Source organism: Vicia villosa, linkage group LG2 (genome assembly GCF_029867415.1).
Source record: "Vicia villosa cultivar HV-30 ecotype Madison, WI linkage group LG2, Vvil1.0, whole genome shotgun sequence".
NCBI classification, from domain to species: domain Eukaryota; kingdom Viridiplantae; phylum Streptophyta; class Magnoliopsida; order Fabales; family Fabaceae; genus Vicia; species Vicia villosa.
Genome location: NC_081181.1, coordinates 22,115,599 through 22,142,850, shown reverse-complemented (window position 1 = coordinate 22,142,850; position 27,252 = coordinate 22,115,599). Strand labels below are relative to the sequence as shown.

General features: G+C 31.8%; 1 protein-coding gene across 1 annotated transcript; it reads left to right on the top strand.

The window, feature by feature from the left end:
• Window positions 1-1,929: 1,929 nt before the first annotated feature.
• LOC131649584 (caffeoylshikimate esterase) lies at window positions 1,930-4,951 on the top strand. Its single transcript, XM_058919338.1, has 7 exons — window positions 1,930-2,316; window positions 2,406-2,435; window positions 2,581-2,710; window positions 2,816-2,962; window positions 3,844-3,974; window positions 4,181-4,417; window positions 4,562-4,951. Exons 1-7 carry the CDS (start codon window positions 2,041-2,043, stop codon window positions 4,778-4,780), a joined length of 1,170 nt encoding a protein of 389 aa, XP_058775321.1. The 5' UTR covers window positions 1,930-2,040; the 3' UTR covers window positions 4,781-4,951.
• The last annotated feature ends 22,301 nt before the right edge of the window (window positions 4,952-27,252 follow it).

The window sequence follows — 27,252 nt, the reverse complement described above, 5'->3', positions numbered from 1 at the left end:
ACGTGCATTTATCGGGGTTGAATCTCATTTTGTATTTCCTGGCCTACTCGAAGATTTTCTTGAGGTGTATGGCGTGATTCGTATCCTAGTGGGATTTGACGATCATATCGTCCATGTACACCTCGAGCATGTCCCCTATCCCCCCCAGAATATTTTGTTTATCATTCACTGGTATGTTACCCCGACATTTTTTAAACCGAAGGGCATTACATTATAGTAATAGTTGCCTGATTATGTCATAAAAGCCATGTATTTCTTATCGGATTTAGCCATTGGGATTTGATTGTATCTCAAATACGCGTCCATGAATGATAGCAGTTTAAAATCGGCAGAATTTTCTACTAGTTTGTCTATGTTCGGTAGTGGATATGCATCTTTGGGGCAAGCCCTATTGAGGTCGATATAGTCAATACATATGCGTCATTTCCATTATTCTTTTTGACAAGTACAACGTTGGACAACCAAGTAGTATACTCGGCCCCCGAAATGAACGCAAGCAATAATAATAATAATAAAAGTAGAAAATATTATCCCGTAAGTAATCCTATTTAGAAATAATAAGAGTACTGTTTGGTCAACGAGAGTCACGTTCTAGCATTATCATTCCATATTTATTAAAAAGTTATTTACTTTATTTTTTCTATCCACTACAAACCTTTTAACGATCACCTTAGATAAACATTATAACATTAGTAATGATAGATTGACTGATTAGTCTCTATGCATTTGACACTCTTTATATTACTCCAATACGATCCATATACTTGCGAAAAACACCGATCAAGTATTTGACGCCGTTGTCGGGGACCAATTACGTTAAATATCGTAACTCCGTTGTTACACTGTCTACAACAAGGCACCCTTTAATTTTTTTATTTTGCAAAAATCCTAAGAAGTTGAATGACCCAAATTCTTTCTACGATCACCACTCTCAATATTTTAAGGAACCAATAAATTTCTGTAAATCCGATCTCGAAATGAAATGGGAGAGTTTCGTTGAGGCACAAACTCTTTCTTGGCTAGAATGGACAATGCAGAGGTTTATGACAACACAAACTCTCCAGAATGAAGAGTTTAGAAAACAAAGTCTCCATACTAATAAAACCCTTGGACAACTAAACACTATGGTCGAGTCCCCCGTGACTCACAGCGAGGCATTGGAGACTCAAATCTCTCTGCTTGCACAGACACCTCTGGGACTCTTCCCTGAGAGACATGCAGATGTTGTAACAACTAATAGTGAAGAACAAATCAAAAATTCCAATGAGAGTGATAATAAGGTTGAGGAGAGTTCTAATGAAAAAAAAAGTAGAGATTGAGAAAAATTCACCGACACTATCCGAAAGAGAAGCTGTCAAAGAGGTAGATAAGGAAGCACTTTATGTTGTTCCTCCTCCCTACAACATCAAAATGTCAAAAGGTATATTAATGGACTAAAATCTTACCATGATCAATTAAAATATAAATCAAATTTAAGAAAATTACAAATAAAATAAAAATTATTTTCAAACACCAAAATATTTTTGTACCCCATGTTAAAAAAAAAAAAACAATAATGCGCCACATTTGAGACTTTCACATTCGTTGGATTAATATTGAATTATTCATGTAATAAAAAAATTGAATGATTCAAAGTTAAAAGCCATATAACTTAAAATTTGAATAGTTCAATCTACATTCCACAAAATAAGTTATGGTCAATAAATGATGTGACTTTAGGAACATGTCCATTTTATTATTATCTAATGAGGACAAAACGTTTTTTCAAAGATGTAGGAGGGAGTGCCTTTCTATTCCAAAAAAAAAAAAAAAAATTGTGGTGGCAAGACAATATGGACTGTGGTCTGGTCTACCAATGTATTGTACTTTTCACCTTTTTGGGAGTTGGTTCAACACACTTTCATGTCAATCAATATACATATCCTTTTTCAAGGTTTCATTTATGCCAAATTTTAGGTATTTTATAATTATATAATTGAGATTAATCATCAAAAAAAAATTCATTTTATTTACTCAACTAAATTTAGTTTATTGATCAAGATGGAGTTGTCAAAGACATTCAGATTCCAATCCTTCATACCCTCTTTCTCTCCTATAAACCACAACAACCCTTTCAAAAATCAACTACTCTTAACAACAAAACTCAACAATAAACCTAAAACAACAGTTACTGCAGCGAGAAAACCACCTATTGAAGGGGTTAGTGAAGAGTTGAACGATATAGCTTCTTATAACCTTGATTTTGCTTACTCTCGAAGAAGAGTTCGTGCTGCTTTTGCCGAGGTTCAACAACAGCTTGATCATTGTTTGTTTAAGGTTTGTTTTGTTTTGTTTAAGGTTTGTTTGTTTTGTTGTGGAATTAGAATCAGACACTGACTGATGTTTTGATCTGTTTTTTTTCCTAGGATGCTCCTGCTGGAATTAGAACAGAAGAAGTGAGATTTTCTGTTTTACCTTTTTTTTTTCCTAGGATGCTCCAAAATATTATAATGTTTTTTTTTTTTTAATAATCTTTGGTTATTTTGTTAGCTTGGTAGAGAAAGTTAATTAGTTTTGTGTTTGGTTTAATTTGTTAAGTAGTGGTATGAAAGGAATTCTAGAGGATTGGAAATTTTCTGCAAAAGCTGGATGCCGAAGGTTGGAACTCCAGTCAAGGCTTCTGTTTGTTTTTGTCATGGATATGGTGATACTTGCACATTCTTCTTTGAAGGTTTGTTTTTCGTGTTTTGAAGATGTTTCTTTGAGAATGATGTTTGGATGTTTGTTTATGTGGAAACTAGTGATTCATTGGGTGTGGATTTGATTTTTTATTCAGGTGTAGCTAGGAGATTTGCTGCATCTGGGTATGCTGTTTTTGCTATGGACTATCCAGGCTTTGGACTTTCAGAGGGATTACATGGTTACATACCTAATTTTGATGACCTTGTTGACGATGTTATAGAGCATTATACACAAATAAAAGGTATGTGTTAATGTTATTCATCAATTTTTAGTTATGAAGCTTTGAAACAGACACCAACACCACCGAATACAACACTGAGTGACACATAGACACGGGTAACAATTTGGGGAAATTAAAGTGATTGAATGTAACTACATATTTCGATGACATGTTGGGCGATTAAGAATCAACACGAGAATAAACTAAGTATAGCCGAGATGAGGATGTTGCGTTGGATGTGTGTAAAACTAGACGGGTAAGATTAGAGATGACAATGTTAGAAAGAGTGTTGAGGTAACACCTATAGTAGAAAAGGTGGAAAATAGGCTTACGTAGTTTGGGCATGGAGGAAGAAGACCGTTAAATTATCTTGTAAGGAGAGTAGATCAGATGGAGAGGATTCAAACAACTAGAGGTATAACTATAAGAAGACCTAGAAAAACTATAAGAGAAACTATTAAGAAAGATCTTGAGATTAACGAATTGGAGAAAAACATGGTCTTGGATAGAACATTATGGCGGACTTTGATTCATATAGTCATTGTTGGTGTCAAATATCATCACATATAAGATATTGGCACACCTTTAATCTAAAGTGTTAGTTAGAAATACACAGATAGAGATGGGTTTGATTCATCACTTTTTAACTAGGAATTCTTGACATAGAAATGGACACTAGACATGCCACTAACTGCTTGTAGATACCGGTATTAAGTTGAGAAAATGGAAGTAACTGAATGTAATAACATGTGTTGGTATCAGACACTAGACACATCTTTAAATTGAAGCGTAAGTATTACATAGGCTTTATTATTGCTGGTTTTTAATGGATGGTTAATGCTCTATTTTTGAATCGAAAACACATGGTGTTGTTGATCATGATTTTGTATTTCAATTGACAGCAAGGCCTGATATGAGAGGGTTACCTCGATTTCTGTTGGGGCAGTCCATGGGTGGGGCGGTTTCGCTTAAAGTTCATTTGAAGGAGCCAAATAATTGGGATGGAGTAGTACTTGTAGCACCAATGTGTAAAGTAAGCTCATTCCTCCTCTCTATTTCTATATATTCTCATCAAGCTCCGGTCACTGTAACTTAAAAATGATTTTGCTGTTGCTATTTTGAACATCGATTCAATCTGATTGCTTACTTTGGCTAGAAAAAATGATAACCGCAGTTAACCGGAAGAACTAATCTATATCTCACGTAAGGATTCACTTGCTGATTTGCGTTAGTGGTAAGATTGCAGACGATGTGTTACCACCAGATGCAATTATGAAGGTGTTAACTCTTTTGTCAAAAGTGATGCCAAAGGCAAAACTCTTCCCAAACCAAGACCTAGCTGAACTGGCCATCAGAGAACCGAGCAAAAGAAAATTGGCTGTTTACAATGTTATTTGTTACGAGGATAATCCGCGATTGAGAACCGGCATGGAACTTTTAAGGATCACAAAAGAAATTGAGTCACAAGTAGACAAGGTTTTTTTTTTTTTTTTTTTAACTTTCTCATTTAACCTCTTTCTTTCTTTTTGGTTTATATGTTTCCTATACAACTTTTGTCATATATCGATAAAAACGATGATTTTTATTTTTATTTTTAATGGTTGGTTTGGGTGATTTCAGGTGTCAGCACCATTATTTATTCTTCATGGAGCTGCAGACAAGGTGACAGATCCATTAGTGAGCCAATTTCTTTATGAAAATGCATCTAGCAAGGATAAGACTTTAAAGCTATATGAAAATGGTTACCACTGCATTTTGGAAGGAGAACCTGATGATAGAATAGATGCTGTACATGATGATATTGTCTCATGGCTTGATTTTAGGTGTTCCATTAAGTGAGATTTTAGGTGTTCATTTTTCTGTGTCATTCTTAGAGCCAAATGTGTCTCAATTGTTAAAATCCTCTAACTACATTTACTTGTGTGATTCAATTTATGGGGCAGCATAATATGTCTACTTATATTGGGGAATATATCATTTATGGAAATATTTTTGACTTGATTTCTGTTACTTTGATATGAATATACAGTAGTTACAATATTAAACCTTAATAATTACATATTAAGAGTAAATTAATTTTCAATTTGTCTAACCTACTCTAGGAAGATGATAAATCTAATTACATCTTGATTCTTATTTCCTAATTGACATATACCTCAAATTGATATGAATGATGAATGAGCATCGATTTACTAACAAGAAAAGGGTGATGTGGGCGCGAAACAATATTAGAAAAGGGGTGAGAATCTATTGTTAGTGTTTGATAATAATATATGTAACTTGAAATTAAGTACTATGTGGTGAATCAACGACAAAAAGGGGTGAGAATTTATTGTTAGTGTTTTCTTGACATATACATTTTATGATTTATAATGTTCTATAGGTTGGGGCATAATAGAAAAATTGAGAAGAATGACAATATTGGCACATTTCTAAAAAAAGAAAAGAAAAGATGAAAATTGATTTTAAAATTGGGAAGAGTGACAATATTATTCATGACAACATTGGGAAGAAAGAAAAGGAAACATAAATTGATTTTTAAAAAATATCACATTTCGAGAAATATGGAAGTGATGGTTAGAGATATCATAACATACAAAATCCTTATGAGAGTAACTAATTATATTCCATAAATTTAGATCGTAAAAATTATATTCCATCTTTATGTATTTTAGAAAGTGGTAGGTGAACAAAAAAACATACATCCAAAAGTATGTTGTATGTAAGACAAGATATTTAAGACAATATTTCTTTTTGTTGAAGACACCCTTGAAACTCATGAGACATATTTTCACCGGTAAAGTTAAAGCAAATTTTTTAACACTTGTTTGAAATTGAATTTCACATATGTCAATGATTTCTTAAACATATAAAACACGCCAGATTTAGGCCGAAGAAAATATATTCATGTAAAATAGTTGTAATCATTAATAAATTTGACATTATTTATTGTGAGCATGAAAAATAATAGGATACACATAGGGGTGGACAAAAGAACCGAAACCACCCAAAATCGTCAAAACCGAATCAAATAATATGTTAGCGCGTGGTCTGGGTCGGTTTTTCGGGTGACGGGTAAGAATTTTTCGGTTATCATTGAGTCTATTTGGTCGAAATCGGATCTCTAAATTTACTTCACGCGAAACCGAAACCGACCGAATTTCATTCCTTGTAAATTTTTAATTCATAGAAGTATATACTGATGCAACACGTAGTTGATACTAGCTAGTGTAGTCTCACAATTTGCCAGATATGTTACATTAATCCTATTTTAAAATTGAAACATGCACTTCTTTTTATTAAAAACTGTATTACACTACTTTTTCTCTCTTTCACGTGGGTGTGTTTATCTCTTTCACACTTTTCTGCTTTTTCTCTTTTTTTTCACTTTCCTTTGTTCTTACTAGAATAACATAAAAATATAAACACCACACACAAACACTATTTCTCATTCTTCCTCACTGAAACTGAAATGAATGAGAAGAAGGTGATTGTGAAGTGGAACCACAAAGTGACACATTAACAAAAAAAAAACAACAATCTACTTTAATATATAAAAATCAATTACCACCAAATTCCCTTAATTACCCTAATCACAATCAATTTAAGATGTTTTACATACCCCTGAGAGTAATTACACAACTAATAATCATTACATTCCAACAACTAATTTAATGCAAATCTTTTTTATTGGAACACGCTTTTTATTGCATCGGTGCATTTTCATTGGGTCATGCAGACATAGAGGCAAGTGAAGTCTGCATAATTTTAAATTTGCATACCCTTTTCCATTCCTCCCATTCAATTTCGTTTGCCTCTTGAATCCTATAATAACTACATAATGCATCTCTCATTCACAAATTCAATGTCTCCTTCAACCCTAAACCCATTTGCTTTATTCCATACACAACAGTATTTTTATTGCTTTTACGGTTTAGTGTATTGGGAATTGTTGAACCATTGTATGAGTCCCTCAATCTATCTCTAATATAATTTCTGATTCTCTAATATAATTTTTGTTTGTTTCAGGATTTTAAATTCAGATATGTGAAGTCAAATTTTTGTTTTGCTTTATAATAGATGTGTGATTTGCACCATCATCTGCATTCAGTTTCCTTACCTTTAATTCATTAATGTATTTTTTTTGCAGTGACAAAGAGTGGATCAAGGACATTAACGACCACAAAGAAACGTGAAGTTGATTTAATGAAATAAGAAAGAGAGTATGGTGTTTACTTGATTTTATTACAATAGAGAAGATATAAATCAGAGAAAGAAAAAATGATTTTGGATTGAAATAAGCACTTTTTAGAAGTGTTTTTGGAGATAAAAAGTAATTTTTACGTTGCTGCACACAAAATTTACATCACTGCATTCTCTTTCCTTCCTCATGGTTACTTCTTTTATTTATTTTTCTTTAATTTTTAATTAAATGGTGAAATGTCATTTCTTACTTATTTGAAAAATTCAATATAAAAATAATTAGGATTATTTTTATTAATTATTATTGTTAATTAAGAGTCATTAGTTTTAATTATTAAGATTTAGTTTTTTTAATAAATAAAGTGAAAAGTTTTAATTTTCCCACTTTTTTTTCTAAAGTCTTAACTTTTCATTTTTCTACATTACTCTTACTTTATTTTTTTTAAAAAAGAAAAAAAATATGAGAAATAGAAAGTGGAAAAGTTTAATTACAGAGCATTTCATTGAGAGAGAAATATATTTTGTTTATTTTTTATTTTTATTAAATATTTTGTTATATTATAGGAGTATAGAATGAGTATTATCTTTTAAATATTGCTTTAAAAATTTAGGGTTATATATATATATATATATATATATATATATATATATATATATATATATATATATATATATATATATATATATATATATATATATATATATATATATATATATATATATTAATTTTTAATATATAAGACCATCAAATTATCTACTATCTATATAAGAAAATCAATAGCCGATTTAAGGTCATTTTCATACCCTAATTATCTCATTAATCTCTAAACAATTTTTAGGGTCTATATCAATGTTTGCAATTGCCTTTTGGTATTGAATGAGAATATGAAAAATAAATGAGAATATGAAAAAAAAGACAATAATTGAATGAGAATATGAAAATATTAATTGAATGATAATAAGAAAAATATTTATTCAATGATAATAAGAAATCGGAAGGGAATAATTTTTTATAAATGAATATTTTACAAAAACATGGACAATAACAATAGGTGAATACACAAAATTCACAAGATCATTTTGGTCCTATAAAAATGGATTTAATAAATTAAGTATGATTTTTTATAAATTTATTTTAAAAAAATATCTTAAATTAAAAGAAAATAATTATATTTAATATTATGACTTAATACAAGAAAAAAAATACTTAACTCCTCCTGATAAGAATTTCTGATGATTAATTTTGATTTCAAACTAATAGATTAAAAATATTTATTTAATATTTGATCTAAATTATCTTAAAATAATTGGAATATTCTTACATTACCACTCATAAATTTATATTAGTAAAAAATCATGTTAAAAGATGCAAAGTAATAGGTTTGAACTGCTATATTATATAATTATTAAATTATATTAATCAATATAACCAAAATATAATATGGTATAATCCATATTTTTTTTAATTTTCTTATATATGTAATTCATATAAATACTTATTAATAAAATGTTAAATTAATTAATTCAATTTTATTTTGAATTTCAAATTTGTTTTTGATTTAGAGTGTCAATTTTATAGGCAACAATAATTTGCTTCTATAAAAATTGTTTCAATCAATTAAGTATGATTTCTTTTATAAATTTTTTAAACAAAAATATCATATACCTGATAAAAAAATGATATATATTATTATTACATGATACAAATAAAAATAAAATTGACATGAAAAAATGTTAGCATTTATTTATGATAAGATGTTAACATTTATTCTAAAAGTTGATACATATATTTGTTTTTATTAAAAAACATGAGAAAATTATGATTGATGAATAAACAAATTTTTTTATGAAAGACACAAATTTATTTCTTTTTTATATTTAAAACAAAAGGCCAAAATATCAACTATTATATATTTATTTACTATTTATAAAAATATTATATATAAGTAGTGTACATCCTCATATTTAATTCTTTAAAAAAAACTTTTAATATATTTAATTGAAAAAAAATGGGTACATGAATTTTACGGGAGAGTTTAAAATTGGGATTGCAATTTTCTCACGTAAAATTTCAAAAGGAATGATAAGATTTCACGGGAGAGTTTGACTACGATTCTCTCATATAAAAATTTCCCCAAAAATAAAGTGTCTTCATGGTTCGGAGGACCATCTTAAATTCCAATAAATTAAATATATGATTCACTGAAGTTCAATGGAGAGTTAGAAAAGGATTAGGATTTGATTTAATTCATAAATTAAATATAATTTTTCAATTTATTTATTTCAATCTAAATTAAAAATTAACTACACACAAATAATTATAAAATGCATTAAATTTACTTTCTTTGTTTTTCATGAAAAACACAATTTTAATGCTAATAAGAATTCATCTTTAATTTTTGTTAACCATCATTAATTACAGTTCCAAATGATAACGAATAAACTATGTAGTATAAATTAGACAAGCATACCAATCGTTAGTTGGTTCAGTGGTGATTGGCGCTGAACTTGGTAGGGAGAACCACGGTTCGATCCCCCGCAACTGCGATCGGGAGGGGGCTGGAACCACATGATGCCAGAACTGACCCCCGAACCGGACTATACCGGTGGTGATAAACCAAAAAAAAAAAATAAATTAGACAAGCATAATGTATAAGCTTCCAATTAAATTATTACCATTTTTATTATGTGACTATTTATGTTTCAAATAATTCAAGTCTTTTCCCAAACCCTATTATACTTCCGACAGTTTTTCTCGGTTAAAGAAATTAACATATTGGAAACAGAAAATTAACCTTTTGAATTCCCACTCTATTCATTCATCAAATTTTTGTTTCGATTTATAGTAGATTTATTATTCACACCAACCTCTGCGTTTGGTTTACTTGCCTTTTATTTATTAATGTATTTTTTTCAATGACAAAGAGTAGAAAATTTGACTGCATCAAGGACATTAACAAAAAAAAAAGTGGAGATGGTTCGATGATAGAACAGTCTCATTTTTCATTAAATTTTCATAATAATCAACATTAAGAGCTTATTAATAACAATTATACATTAATCAACCTAATAAAAATATTATGTTGAGTTAACAGTCCCAAATTATTAATCATAGTAATAATAATATTTTTAAAATTAATATATAATAATAATAATATCTCTAAAAGTTATTTATGGCTAAAAAAATTCACACGATTAACTTTTTTTTGTTTTTCAATCCTAATTTATTTAATAAAATATTAAATAGTTTTATTTTATTTTATCGCAATAAAGAACCCAATAGAGCTAGATTTTAGTTGTAGTAGGTTTTAGTTGTAGGTCGTAATAATTAATAGTCTTTTTTAATTAGAAGTTTGAAGAAAATGTAATTGGGAATATGTAATTTTAGGTGATAATAATTAGTCTTCTTTTTTAACATTTGCAATTATTAATATTTTTTAAGAAATAATTGATCTACTATTATAATAACTACTATCATAATAAGAAAATCGATGTCTACCAAAATTAATTTTCATGTCCAAGTTTAAACAAATATTTTAATCTGATTTTCATGCCTTCAATTGTCTTTTTTCATCATCAACTCATATTAGCATGCCTTATGTCTTTAATATTTGACAATATCTAAAAACAATCATTATTTCTTTTGCATGCTACAAGTTTTCCAATCAATTACAATATCTAAATGTAATCATTAGGGTTAATTAATCATAAAAAAGTGAAATTCATATAACTCTCTACCTTCCATGCAATATCAACAAATATATAGTACCTTGACATAATTCAAATTCAAATAGAGGAATCAATATAAAATAATTGTAAATAAACATACAAAAAAGATTTTGTATAGAATTAAATATTAAAAATTAAAAATTAAATGCATATAACACCTTTCAATACGCATTATTGTATCTTTCCCATTGAAAATAGTTGACATTACTTCTAATTTATATTCATTTCTTTAATATCTATAAAAAAAATATTTGACATTAATTCTAATTTATATTCATTTCATTAAATATATCAAATATAAAGAAAGAGTTGGTATATAAATCTTTTTCTGTCAAGATTATAAATAAAATTATAAGTTATTTTTTATTTAATAAATGTTCTATTTTTGTTATTGGATATGCAATTTGAATTAAATATTTTTGTTGTTTTTATTCCATTACATTAGTATTTTTGATTCGGTATGAGTAGCTAACACAAATATGAGAAATTAACGACATATATGTGATAAGTAACATTAATATTAATAATATGCATCTTTTGTACAAATTTTTCTTTGGTAAATCAAATTAAATATATATTTAAAGTTAAATAATGAGATTTAAATGTGTTGCATTGAATTATAATATGTCATTTTATTTTTTTTTTGTTTCTTGACTTATATAGATGTTATAATTTTTTTTGCAATTTTTTATTTTGATAATTTAAATTTGCAATTTGAATCATGCTCATAAAAATACAGGTAGACATACTAGGGGTGGGAGCCCATAAAAATTGTTGATAATGTGCGTCTGCGGAAAAAAAGACGGGTAGACATACTAGGGGTGGGAGCCCATAAAAATTGTTGATAATGATAGTACATAATAACTACATTATCTCAATTTTTATTTATTTTTTTATTTTTTATCAAGAACTATATTTTTTTCAGAGTTAAAATTGTGATCAACAATAATAATTAATTATCTCTAATATTATTTTAATTTTTATCCAACATAAATATCATCATTGAAAACAACTACAAATTGATAAAACTACAAATTGATAAATTAAATTAATATTGATATGATAATCATCATTATTGAAGAAATTATTTCGCTTAATTAATATATATTTTAATATAATTCTTTAACCATAACCATATTATATTTATTTAATATTTATACCGACTTTACGTGACCCGTGCGGGCGCACGGGTCCTTTACTAGTAATATGGTAAAACAACAGTCTTGGTTGCATGAAGAGTATATCTCCGACAGGGGAAAAAACATCTTTTCTTCTCCTTCATTTTTTTTCAAACCGTTTAACCCAATCGATAAACCCGTAACCCGTAAAACCCGTGAACCGAAAAAACCGAACAGCCAATTGGTCGGAAATGGATTGAAGTTTTACATCCGATGGTTTTCATTGGAAGGAGTTTTCCGGCCCGAAACCGACCAGAGCCGACCGATGTCCAGCCCTACATTCTCCATACATCACTATGAATCATTTCAAAACAAGTGGAAGCCCGATGATCACTATATGGGAAAAGGAGCCTTTTACTTTTAGCCAATTTACAAACAGAACATGAAACATAGACATTAGAAATAACATTTTTATTTCCCAACAAACTAGATTTAAACAAATGAGACAAAATTGCAAAGTTTGGATGATCCCGTTTTTCATGTCAATCCTTATAAGAATTCAAAATATTATTACTAGTAAGAGATAAATGAGTGAAAATAAACTTTTCAATTTATGCCCCCCGGTTTGCAATCACCTTCCCTGACACCTGCTTGTGCACAAGACAACCAGTAAGAGAAAAATTAACAAATCAATTTTTGTCCACCAATTTACCAACATACAACAAATTGGAATCAAATCTAGGTGATACAAGCACATTATGGAAATCAAGGTTAATGTCACCAACATTAGTGATGAAGATGATATTAACATCAACAATTTGAATTGTATGATTACCACGATAATAATGCAATTTGTGTATGTATTCAGAAGAACTTATCATGTGATTGGATGCACCAGAGTCTAGAAACCATGTGTAGTAAATTTTAGAAGACTTATTCCAAATTCTCTAGGTTGGGAGACTAGAAAGTACCACATGTTGAATTATTTCAGGACTTAGAGCACGAATAATAAAAGTATTGATATATGATATGATTTATATATAATTAGTATGGTTGATATGTATTCTTTAGGATTGATTGTGTATTAAATTACCTCCCTTAATTAGAGGATTTTAATTATACTATGTTCATTACAAATACAACTAATGAGATTTAATCTCTCATGTCATTCATCATCAATTTCTTGTTCTAAAGCCGGTACCAGAGCGACGATCTTGGGTCATTCCAAAGTCTCAAAACTCTAGTTGTCATATTCATATATGAAATTGCTACATTGAAGATTCAAGATACATAACCCTTATGTTCACACCATTCTTTTCATTTGACTCTTCTTCGTCATATCGATTGACAACTGAAGTTTTTTCCTTCGTACCCACCCTAATGTGCAACCATGCGCGACTCTTCTTCTAAATGACAGAGGGAAACATCATGTTTTATGCTAATTGAGTTTAATCAACTGTAGACGAGCTTAAGCATCTTGTTACTAGTAAGGTTTAAAAGAAGATGGTAGAGAAATCGAATAATGTCTGCATAATTTATGTTCTCCATGGCCTTCATAAAAATGATTAATCGGTTCAAAGCCAGATTCTTAATGCTCCTAAGATTCCATCAATAGAAAAGTTTCATCATTAACCTCATGCACTCACCTAATCCAGAAGGAACAAGGTTAAATGCATTGCAAATTCCTATAAAATCTTTTCTTTTTCTTTTACTTTTGTAAGTGATAGTCTTGGTGTAACATCCCGATTTTTATTAGTTATTTTATTAATTATTTTATTTGGTGTTTTTATTAATTATTTATTTATTTAACTATTATGTGGTATAATAATTATTTAATTATTTAATTATGTGTGTATTTGTACTATTTGGGTTAATTATGAGATATAATTAGTTGAGTCTAAATGGTAGAAATAGAATACTAAGTGAGTTTGTGGGTTAAGCCCAATATGAGAGAACATTAATTGATAGGATTTTAGAGTAGTAAGAGATTATACTATCATTGTGAGAAAAGAAGAGAAAGGAGAGCTCAAGAGAAAGAGAAGGAATTGGGGGAAATCTAGAAGAGAAGGTGTAACACCCTTCTAAAACCCGCAGAATATCAATTAAAAGTCAGAGTAAAACATAAACAAGGGCATTACAACTCCGAAATATTTAAAACATTAAGCCATGTCATGCCTTAAAGGAACGTCAAAACATATTATTCAGTGATTATGTTAACACAGCGGAAAATACTTCAAAACTGAATAACATAAAACAATCGGGATTCACGTTAAAATTCACTGATTCAAAACATTATTCCAACATAGGAAAATAATTCATCAGAACACTCTAAAATAAGCGTTCCCCAGTGTTATAAGACTAGAGCATGACATTGACACAACCGAACTAAAACGAAGTAACTCTACGAGTTATCCTCACCAAGCACAAGCCGCTACTCCTTAATCTGAAAAATATCAACAGTAAGGGTGAGTCTCATTCACAATTAATAAATGTTATAAATTCACCAATAACAAAATATCATGCATATTATTCACCCAATTGAACATATTCAAGTACTCAACAAATAATACATCACACACACCAATTAAATCAATCACACCACATTATAACATTGGACCTCTTCCATTCATGTTATAACCATACATACATCCTAATGCAATGTAACTACATGCATGTGGTATCAATCCATGGGATTAACCCATCTCACCGATCCACCATCGTCAAGGATACGGCTACCTCCGCTCACCAATTCCACACAATGGGAATTAGCTACCGCTGATCCAACAGCACCAGGATACAAGCACAATTATCTTTATGTATGCATGCATCACCCAGTGGCGGTTCTATAGCCCGGCGAGCCCGGGCACGCGCCCGGGCTCAACCCCTATTTTTTTTGTATTTTCCCCAACTTAATAGTCGAATTCTAGACGAAATTAGGGGCAAAATTAATAAAAATAAGGGTGTGAAAACTAAAATAGATGAGTACCCAATGATTCAGACAGGTCCAACCCAATTAATTATATATGAATTATAACAAAATTTTTTTAAAAAAATCAATTATACTACAGTATTATAGACCGGCTGGTGTTTCATATCTCCCCTCTTTATCTTTAACGGTTGGTGTTTCATATTTCCCCTGTCTTTGACGGTTGGTGCTTCAAGATATACATATTTAATCATTATTATTAAATATTATAATAATAAGAGTTTTATATTGTTATAAAACTCCAATGAGCTAATTATCTTCTTAGTCTTTTTTTCTTGAATGATACTATTTTCATTTTTTAGTCTTCTTGCAATTTATGCCTTCAAAAATTTATAATTAATTAGACATTCCCTAATTTTAAATTTTTTTTAACTTCTTTTCTATTATAATTTTATAACGACATTATAATTTTCCATATATTTTAAAATCAAACAAGAAAACATGGGTGTTTAAATTTAATTAAAAGGTAAGAGTAATACAAATTGAAATGTATGAAAATGATAAGTTTTACTATGTGGTCAAATTAGAGAGTTCAAGCAAAATTAATTTGTCAATATGAGAAATTATCTAAGCTTTTCACATAATAAATAAAAATTAAAATTTTTGGGGTTTTTTTTTCAAGAAATAAGTTGAAAATGTCCAACTTTTATTTTCTTTTTTATTGAATAAATTATCTTTAATAAAAATAATATTAAAATTAAAGTATAAGTAAATTTATAGTTATAAAATAAAATAAATGCATAATAATTTGAAATTCTCAATTATAGATATTATAATAAACCAATAAAAAACTAAAGTGGAAAAAAAACTATTTGAATTTTTAGAGTTTTTTTAATTTCCTCAAGGGCACACACGTTTACAATTGAACATTTACTATTGTTTATTATAAATAGATCTAACAAAAACTAAAGATAATTGGAATACTTTTTATTTCCTTATCATCTTTTTTTAGATTACAAGTTAGAATAGGCAAGGTACTCAAAATCATGGGCGGAGCTACAGTCCAGCAAACTCGGACACGAGTCCGCGCTCAATCCCTCCTTTCGTTGTATACTCCCCACTTAATAGTTGATTTTTAGACAATACTAGGGGCAAAATTAGTAATTTTTACACAAAATTAAGGGCAAAATCAGTAAAAATATGGTGTGAAATTTTGGGACAAAATCAAGAGATTTTTTTTAGATAAAATCAAGAGCAAAATTAGTAGAGACATGATGTAAAATTAGTAAAAACAAGGTGTAAACTTTTTGCCCAGGCTCCCTAAAATTTCTGGCTCCGCCATTGGCATCACCTATCGCATGCTAATCATCAACACCAACAACAATCATGGATAATGTATTCACACCTCAACATAATCCAAACGATCACAATATATAGTTCACACCAGGCACAATATTTCATCACAAACATATTGTCACAACACATCCACATTGTCACATTAATCAGTTTATGCACATAATGTACGATACAATACCAAGAATTTAAATCGAGGCATTTAAAATAAATCCAACTACTATTCTCACACATCATTCAGTAACATAGAATATTTTATTAGCTTCACGATGCTCAAAACGGTACTCAAAACGGATAAATGGTTTAAAATATATGAATTTTATAAAATACTTTATTTTTCAAAAACGAACAGCGGTAACCGGTTACTTCATTTCAAGTAACCGGTTACTTCCTGACAGAGTAACCCAGAATTCTATTCGTAACAGTAGTAACCGGTTACCTCAATCCAAGTAACCGTTTACTGCCTCCCAGACAGCAACAATAACACATTTTCAAACATCGGTAACCGGTTCACTTCAAGTAACTGGTTACTTCACAACGAATAGCAATTCCTTGTTGACGTAACTCAGGTAATCGGTTACCACCCCCCAGGTAACCGGTTACCTCGTACTTGCAGCCCCCAAAACACAATTTTACAGCATCCAAACATTTCTATTTCCACCCAATTCATACCAAAACGATTCAAACCCAAAACAGCACCAGAATTCATGGTATAACACAACATTAACATGTTTGAGGAACCAATTAACACCCTATACAATCACTATCATTGTCAACGATCCTCTCACTATTGTTGGAAGTAAAATGAATGCTCATAGTCTGAAGAAAATGGGTATAATTCAGTCTGTTGGCTCTACTTCAAAGGTGAACACTGAAGTTAGGTCCAGAAGAGGTCCTGTTCTGGCTGATTTTGAGCTTTTATTTAGGAATGAACATCCAGAAGTTATTGTCAACTACCTTGCAATGCACAAGGAAGCTGGTTCTGAGTGTGATCGTATTTGGATAAGCAACCAGAAACTTGATACTTCTGCTAATCAAGGTCCAGAAGTAGAGGAAGGAAAAGAAAGAAGAACAAAGAGAAAATTAGATCTTCCTACAATCAGTGAAGAACAGAAGGAAGATGAGAAGAAGAATTAGAAGGAAGAAAGAGAAATAGAAAAGAAGAAGAAAAAGAAGAAAGATAAGAAAAAGAAATAAGAGGAAAAGAAAGAAGAAGAGAAGAAGCTACAGAAGGAAGAAGAAAAGAAGAAGGAAATCATGAAAGGAAAGAAGAAGATAGTTGAGCAGAAGGAGAAGAAGAGAAAGACAGTTGGAGAAGGACCTGCTAAGAAAAAGCAACACATTTCAGGTATTGTAATTTCTGAACCTGGTTCTGCTCTTATTTTAAATTCAAACTTTGTATCAACAGAAGCTACCCCAGTTATTCAACCAGAAAAAGCCCCAGTAAAAGCCCCTGCTAAACCTCCTCCAACCACCAAAGTTATCACACCTCCTCCTTCACCCAAGTCTAAAGGTACTACGCCTATTCTTGCTTTTGAACCCCCAGTTTCTGAACCAATCCTTGAGGCCACACCCTTAAACACCATCATTCCTCCTCACGCCACTATATCCAATTCTCAACCTCCTCCACATTACAACTTCACCCTTGTAGACACTGCTGTGTAATGGAATTTCTCTCCTTCATCTTCTGAATCCTCTCATTCTGATTCATTCACCAATCTCATGAACAAATACCGTAAACCTAAACCAACTTCTGATCCTGTTGTTGTTGTTTTAGACTCAGATCTTGAAGCTGAATCCTCTCAACCACACTCTTCTGAAACATCATTTGTTTTGGATAGATTCCCTCATTCATATGCCTTCTATCACCCAGATAAGCCAATCTCTTCTCTCTCTCTTCAAACTCCGATTCCACCTCCCAGAACTAAACCTCCTAGACCTTCTGTTGATGCAAGTTTTGAGTTTATTTCTAACAAGGTCAGAACAGGTTTAGATGTTCTGAAGGTTGCTCATGACTCCAAGATGGATCATGTAGCTGCTGGGAAGCTCTAGAGAGCTTTCAGAAGAGAAGTTCAGGCTGACTTTCTGGATCTTCGGAAAGAGTGCTTAGCTGCTGCTCCTGGTCCTTCTGGATTCCTTTTGGAGTATGATGATGGAAGATACTACCATCCCATCACTAGCTGGAAGCCTCTTGAAGAGAAGGAGTTTGTTGATGAGCTTGAAGAAGCAAATCCTCTGGCAATCGTTGTGTGGAAGCCACATCCATACAAGGTTCTGATTGGAGATTTTTAGGCCTTATTCAACTGGCTCAGGGAGAATCCTTCTGAAACGGCTTCTAACATGGTTATCTCAGAAGTTGTGTATCCTTCAAAACCTGAGACTCCAACTCCTCTAGAGAATCTGGATGCCATTCTTGAAGGCCTAGAATATCCTGCTGAAGAAATTCCTGTTGAGGAAAATCATGAAGATGTTCTTATGGTTGAAGCTGATGCAAATCATCTTGCTCTGAACAATAGCTTCGATGCTGCTTCTGCTGGTTCTTCTACTTTTTTTTCTGCTGAACACCCTGAAAGAGCTCCAACAAAATCAAGCAAGCTTGGCTAGTCGTCTAGACAAGCAAGATGATACTAATGCTGAATTCAGATATTTTATGCAGACTCAAAAGGAAGCTACCAAGAAGCAGGTTGAAGACACTGCTGAGATTAAGAACCTTCTGGACGTCTTAGCTTCTAAGTTTAGCCAGTCGTAGTCTGTCTTGTGTCTTAGTTTGTTTTCTTTGTTTTTGCATCCGCTTGAATTGCATCTGCCTTTTGTATTCTCTTATCTTCTGATGATTAATCAATGAAATATTTGTTCCTTCTTCACTCTGTGTGTCTTTTTCATCTGAATCTTTTATGCTTTTTGATGTTATGACAAAAAGAGGGAGAATGTGATAATAGATTTTATTTATTATATCAGTTGCTGGGCTTAAGTATCAACATTCCTAACTATTATTTGCAAGTTTTCTGTCTTTAATAGTTTTTGCAGGAATGTGACATTCTGGAAAATCTCAAAGTGAGAAGCAAATACATGGGAAAAGCAATTCTAAAAGTTCTTAAAGATTTGAAGCAAGCTGAGTGCTCTGAAGCTTCAAGTCCAGAAGAAAGAAATGTTGTGCTCAGATCAAGAAGCTCTTATGCATGAAGTCTCAAAGTTCTGATGGATCAGAAACATAGAAGACTGAAGACATAAAATGCTCTGATATAAGTGATCACAAAGAGAAATTCAAAGCTCTGCAACTGTCCAATGGAAGCTCTGAAGAGAAGCTCTGAATGTTCTGAAGTTCTATTCAAAGTGATAGTCTCAACTGAAATGGAAAAATACTCAGGGAAGTCTTTTATTTATAAATTCTTCTTGTATTAATTTCAGGGGGAGATTGTTAATCTCAGGGGGAGACATATTCACACACTTTGATTATATGCTTATGCTATATCTGTGTAATTGTATTTGTTCATCTGATATTCTGGATACAAATTCATATCAATTAAATATGTTTTTGTCATCATCAAAAAGGGGGAGATTGTTAGAACAAGAATTGTTCTGATTAATATTCTGTATTTTGATGATAACATTATGTATGAATTTTGTATAAGACAATGTGGTACTCTAATCCTTTGCATTTTCCATTTCAGGAAATATATATAGAGTATGCACAAATCAGCGCTCAGAAGCAACTGACTCAAAAAGTTCTGGATGGCTTCATCAGAACATGCTCTGGCAAGACATCAGAAGATGGTCATGCAGAATCAAAACATGAACTGGAAAGCATCAGAAGAATGAAAGTCAGAAGAACAAGATCTGAAGTTCTGATGGTATCACGCTCAAAGCTCTTCAAAGTCAGAAGACAAAAGATGCTCTGCACCAAGCTGATTGACTCTGATATTCAAACGTTGTTATCTACAAAATCCGAGCCCAGAAGAAAGTACAAGATAAAAGGCTGAAACGTCAAATCTCTGACTGACAAAAGGAACGTTAGAAGCTACAAAAGGCAAAGTCAGTAAAAGCAGGAAAAGCAAGGCTCGAGGTTGTTGACAAAAGTGTGAAACATTAAATGCAGCGTTGTACTATTCATGCAAAGCATTAAATGCTCCCAACGGTCATTTCCTCTTAGCACCTATAAATAGAAGTTCTGATCAGAAGCAAAGAATAACACTTGTGCAAATATACTGAAACGATGTCAAATTCAAAAGCTTACGAACTTCATCTTCAACCTTATAAAATCTTGTAATATTTAGTGAGTGTTAAGCTAGAACTTAAGAGAAATATCACAGTTGTGATTACAGGTTTATTAGAAGCAAATCTATACTCTTGTAAACTTTATTTTACATTGATTGTAAAAGGATTCCTAGAGTGATCAAGTTGTGATCTATAGACTCTAGAAGACTTAGAAGTTATCTAAGTGGAAAACCATTGTAATCAGTTAGATTAGTGGATTAAATCCTCAGTTGAGGTAAATCACTCTAAGGGGGTGGACTGGAGTAGTTTGGTTAACAACAAACCAGGATAAAAATCATTGTGTTGATTGTTTTTAACTTCTAAGTTTTTGAGATACATTTATTTAATCCCCATTTCTAAGTGTTTTTCTATCCTTCACAACGGAGGATTGTTCCTCTGAAAACTGCTCAATTGTTTGTCACCACCAATCCCAGCTCCAATGGTATTCCCTCCCAGTACACCAGCAATCATGCCCAAAGCCTGAGCAATCGCATCATCATTTCTTCCACCTCTTCCAGCCATTGTTATGCTAATTCACAAAACAATTTCCATTAGAACAGAAGTATCGACAATGTTAACTCTTAAACTAATTGTATACAAGGGAAATAATGACAATAAGACTCTGGTCAAAACGACCGACTATGCTCTGATACCACTATTGTAACATCCTTCTAAAACCCCGCGGAATATCAATTAAAAGTCAGAGTAAAACATAAACAAGGGCATTACAACTCCGAAATATTTAAAACATTAAGCCATGTCATGCATTAAAGGAACGTCGAAACATATTATTCAGTGATTATGTTAACACAGCGGAAAATACTTCAAAACTGAATAACATAAAACAATCGGGATTCACGTCAAAATTCAGCGATTCAAAACCAGCAAACATTATTCCAACATAGGAAAATAATTCACCAGACAACTCTAAAATAAGCGTTCCCCAGTATTACAAGACCAGAGCATGACATTGACACAACCGAACTAAAACGAAGTAACTCTACGAGTTATCCTCACCAAGCACAAGTTGCTACTCCTTAATCTGAAAAATATCAACAGTAAGTGTGAGTCTCATTCACAATTAATCAATGTTATAAATTCACAGACAACAAAATATCATGCATATTATTAAACATATTCAGGTATTCAACAGATAATACATCACACACACCAATTAAATCAATCACACCACATTATAACATTGGACCTCTTCCATTCATGTTATAACTATACATACATCCTAATGCAATGTAACTACATGCATGTGGTATCAATCCATGGGATTAACCCATCTCACCGATCCACCATCGTCAAGGATACGGCTACCTCCGCTCACCAATTCCACACAATATTAGCTACCGCTGATCCAACACCACCAGGATACAGCCACAATTATGATTATGTATGCATGCATCACCTATCGCATGCTAATCATCAACACCAACAACAATCATGGATAATGTATTCACACCTCAACATAATCCAAACGATCATAGTATATAGATCACACCTGGCACAATATTTCATCACAAACATATTGTCACAGCACATCCACATTGTCACATTAATCAGTTTATGCTCACAATGTACGATACAATACCAAGAATTTAAATCGAGGCATTTAAAATAAAGCCAACTAATATTCCCATACATCATTCAGTAACATATAATATTTTATTAGCTTCACGATGCTCAAAACGGTACTCAAAACGGATAAACGGTTTAAAAGATATGAATTTTATAAAATACTTTATTTTTCAAAAACAAACAGCGGTAACCGGTTATCTCACTTCAAGTAACCGGTTACTGCCTGACAGAGTAACCCGAAATTCTATTCGTAACAGCGGTAACCAGTTACCTCAATCCAAGTAATCGGTTACTGCCTCCCAGACATCAACAATAACACATTTTCAAACAGCGGTAACCTGTTACCTCACCTCAAGTAACTGGTTACTTCACAACGAATAGAAATTCCTTGTTGACGTAACTCAGGTAATCGGTTACCACCCCAGGTAACCGGTTACCTCGTACCTGCAGCCCCCAAAACATAGTTTTACAGCATCCAAACATTTCTATTTCCACCCAATTCGTACCAAAACAATTCAAACACAAAACAACACTAGAATTCATGGTATAACACAACATTAACATGCTTGAGGAACCAATTAACACCCTATACAATCACTATCATTCCAATTCATCAAATCTTCCCAAAACCCCAAAATTCCCCAAAACCTAACATATCTCAATTGAATCAAACAACACACAATCAATCCTACTACTCATGAATCGATAAAAGAGATTAATCGAAAGAGTCCCCCCTTACCTTAGAGTTTGGTTTGGTTCTTCCCCTTCCTATGCTCTTCAGCTCTTTCATGTTCTTCTCTTTTCTCCATAAATGCTCTTTTTCTTCTATTTCTCCAATTTCCTCTATTTTCCTTCTTTCATGAAAAATAGACCAACTTTAGTAAACGGCTCAACAATTGACACCCCCTCTTTACTAACTACAACTCTGGCCCAATTATGTTATTTTTCAATTTCTCCATTTAATTCAATTAAACTACTAAACAATTCCAATTAGTTAATTTAAATCTTAATTAAATTAAAACGGAAAATATGGGGTGTTACAAGAGGGACTTTAATCTAAGGTGAGGGAGAGAATATTCATTATCTTGAATATATATGTATGCAATGAGTAGTTGTATGCTAGGTAATCATCTCTCTATTTCATAGATTTTACATGTTAGGGTTTATGTTGAATCCATGAGATTTTGTGAATTAATCATATTTAATGTTGTTATAATGTTGACCCATGGTTAGAAACATAAATAAGAAATTTTTACATGTGATCATTTGCTGTTTGTATGAGTTTTGGTTGGTTAGAATCGAATTTGGTTTGGGTTGGGAAGAGCTGAAACGCACAACATTTTTCTGTGTCTGGTGTGCTTTGCCGGGCGAGCATTTTGCTTTGTCGTTCGAGTGGTCATTTCAACGCCTTTGTCGGGCGAGACCAGCGGGCAAGAGGGGGTTTTTCGTGACCAAGTTTCTGTCTTGGAGTGCCAGGCGGATGGATCCTTCCGTCGGGCGAATGTGCCCTGTTTTGCCAAAAATTGTAAGATACATAACTTTTGATCCATAACTCCATTTTATGTGCCGTTCAAAGCATTAGGAAGCTAATGTGATTATCTATAGGATATGATTGGAATGGTTAGAACTTGATGAATTAATTATGATGTTGTTGTATGAATAACATATGATTATCTTTATGTGCGTTATGATTTTGATGAATTGTGAATAACATTTGTTGATATGTTATGTGATAAGCTATTCATGGTTTATGTGAATGAATATATGCTATTGAATGCACTTTGTGGTGATTGATTACTTGATGCATGTTGTACAATGTTTTGCTGGATGATTCAAATTGTGCGAATTACTGAGATATGCTTGGATGATTAAGGTCGGGTGATAATCTTAATTGCATATATTGTGGACATTATTGTACATGCATTCATGGGGAGATTGTACTCCGGTTGGCTTTGATCCTTGTGTGGAAAGATGAGAGTCTCTGTTCCTTTTATGGATTCGGAAGTGGTGAACTATATGTTCATATTTTGAGGGCTTTGATCTTGTCCGGATCGGAAGCGTGGCTCTGGTTTTGATCGGGAGCGGTGAGCTTGATACTCACATGGTACCACATGCATGAGTCACATTAATTGCATTTTGAGTCACATTGTTGTTATGTGAATGTTTGAATTATATGTTTGCTTAGGTAGTAATTGTATTTGTGTTATGTGCTATACTTGTGAAACATGTTCAAATTATGAAGAGTGATGAATGATTATGTTATGGTATGCTATCTTAATTGTACATATATTATGTATTCATTATGAAGTGAATTCTCACCCTTCTGTTTGAATGAGGTTCATTGTGACATCGTGCAGGTTCCGACGAGTAGCGTACTTGTACGAGGATTTAGCCGAGGAATCTTTCAGTTTTATCATTTTGATTAGGTAGTGAGTCAAATGCTTTGATCATGTAACACTGGGGGTTTTGAACTCATGTTTTATGTACGTTTAGATATTGTTATCCTTATAGTGTTTAAATTGATATTTTGGTTATAATGTGTTGATGGTTATGTTGCCAAATGTTGAATTCACATGACATGTATATATAGGAGCTGATTATGTTATATGTTTTGGTAGATTGATATAATATGGGATATATTCATTGAAATTACTTGAGATTTATTATTCCGCATGCGATATGCATAATGTATGAAAGCATGAAGTTTCAAATGGTGTTATAAGGTGATCAGTGCATGTTTGTATAATTCAAATGGTGTTATAAGGTGATCAGTCCATGTGACGCCCTTTTGTTTATGTATTTTATTTACATTGTGAATGTGCAACGTGTGTCTCTGTGCAACAGGTATGCCACATGACACTTTGTCCCCTGCATGCATTATGTACTATACCTAGTACTGGTAAGAGAGGATAAGGAGAGGGAATATGCCAATTTTCATGGGCCAAATCAATGGATAATCACAAGGATTATGATCCAATGACTTAAGGAAACCCTACAAGGTAGGAGGATATAAAAGGACCGCCTTGAAAAAATGAGAAGAGGTTCTGAAGTTGAGAAACTTGAGAAATCACTTAGAGAAATATATCTCGTGTGGATAAGAATAAGTCTGAACCAAAAGTAAAAAGAACCTCTCATCTTTCCTTTCTTTATACTTAAGCATACTTAAACTCTTTTCTAAACTTCTATAAAAAGACAAACCTCATCAAATTTCTTTGTGCCTTCGTGCATTTTTTCTCTTAAATTTTTTTCAAAAGAATGGATATTAGTCTATTCTAGTAGTGATGCAAACCAATATGCTTCTACAATATGTAGTGAAGCAATTGACATTTTCCGCTTGAATGTAGAGATGTACTTATGAGAAAGTCCAAGCAAAAGTTCTCCATATAAAGACGATGCAAATGCTTACTTTCTCATACTTGTAGATAGCAAGTTGTGTTTTCCACTCGAATATAACAAAATGTGTTTTCAATTTAAAATCAAACAACAAACTTTTGTGGTTAAGTTTACCACGAACTACGAGGCTCTGACTTCTTCATTGCACATGGAGGATACGTAGGCACAAGGCTCTTGAAGTCTTAGCGAGCACAATGATAAAATACTTCTTTTCTCATCACCCAAATCCTTTTGCAAATAATCCAGTTTTGTCCTAACACATTTTTTAGGAGGTTCCTATGGAATACCATATATATGAGGGGTGATAATACCCTCCCCTTGCATAATTGACCCCGTATCTAGATCTCCCTTTTGTTTTATTTTCTCGTATGATTTTATCGATATTTTCCTTTTCCTTTGGAAACAATAAAGTTCAGCGGCAACTCTATTTTCGATTTAAGTTAATCAATAGTTTAATCTAAATTTTTCCCGCCGCGACAGACCTCACTTGTAATGAGTCCAACCTATTACTCAGAATGAAAAATTGGTTGTTCCTCCTATTCCAGACACATGAACTTATTCATTATTTATATTTTTTTCTATGTTTTTTTTCTTCATTTTTTAACATGCATTTGTAAATGCAGTAACTCCTCTTTTTCTTAGACTTTTCACTAGTATTCTCACCCCTAAACTAGATTTATCAATCATAGTTAGCAGAGCAAAGCGACCAATCTTAAAAATAGAATAGTGAGATAACAGATAGAAGGATAACCACTACTTGACTATTTTTTGAACTAATGATAAGAATAGTAACTATAAAACTTATATTCAATGAAAAAAACTAAAAAAATAACACAATACCATAAAAGATTCGTAAAATTAAATATCAAAACACAAGGCTTAAAAAATTTTTAATCTAATTTAACAAGAATTAATAAAATTCAAAACATCACATCTTATATTAAAATTCAAACAAACATAAAAAAACATTGCATCTTATATTAAACTTCAAACAAACATAGAAGAAGATGTTGTAACTGTCTACAAATAAAAATAGAGTAATATAGTTATTAAATTATTATTCCTTTTAAAAAACATAGGACAATATGAAGATTAAAGAAAAAAGAAGAAAATAAAGAAGAGAAAAAAAACAAAGGACAATGAAAAGAGTAAAGAAAGAAGAAGAAAAGGAAGAATAAGAAAGAAAAGAAGAACAGAGAAGTAAGAAGAACTTTTGAAAACCAGTATGAGAAGAGAGGAATCTACCGAGTGAGAAGACGAAAGAGAGTCATTACAACAAATAATGTTTTTTATGATGAAGCTTTCACCTTAGTATCGTGGCGCAAAAAAATACCCAAGCGCATCGCATGCTCGAAAAACAAGCATAGTCACCAATGAATTTTATTTATCTTAAAAGGAAAGGAAAATATCAATAAAATCCAAGGGGAAGAGATAACGGTACAAGAGTTAGTTATGCAAGGGGAAGATATTAGAATCCCTTGCATCCATTGTACTCGATGAGAACCATTTTAGTTATTTATGTGCTAAAGTGCTGTAAAAGGGTTAGTGGCTTATTATTACTTATAACTGAAAATGAGTTTTTAATTAGTGTGCTCGCCTCGGTTTTGAAACCTTGTGCCTATTGTCGCTACCGCGAAAATTAACAGAGTCGCCACTAACATATTTATCCTGAAAAGGAAGGGAATGCCAGCAAACCACAAAACAAAACAACGGTCTCACGACCAGAGAAAAAAGGGCAAGGGAGTCGG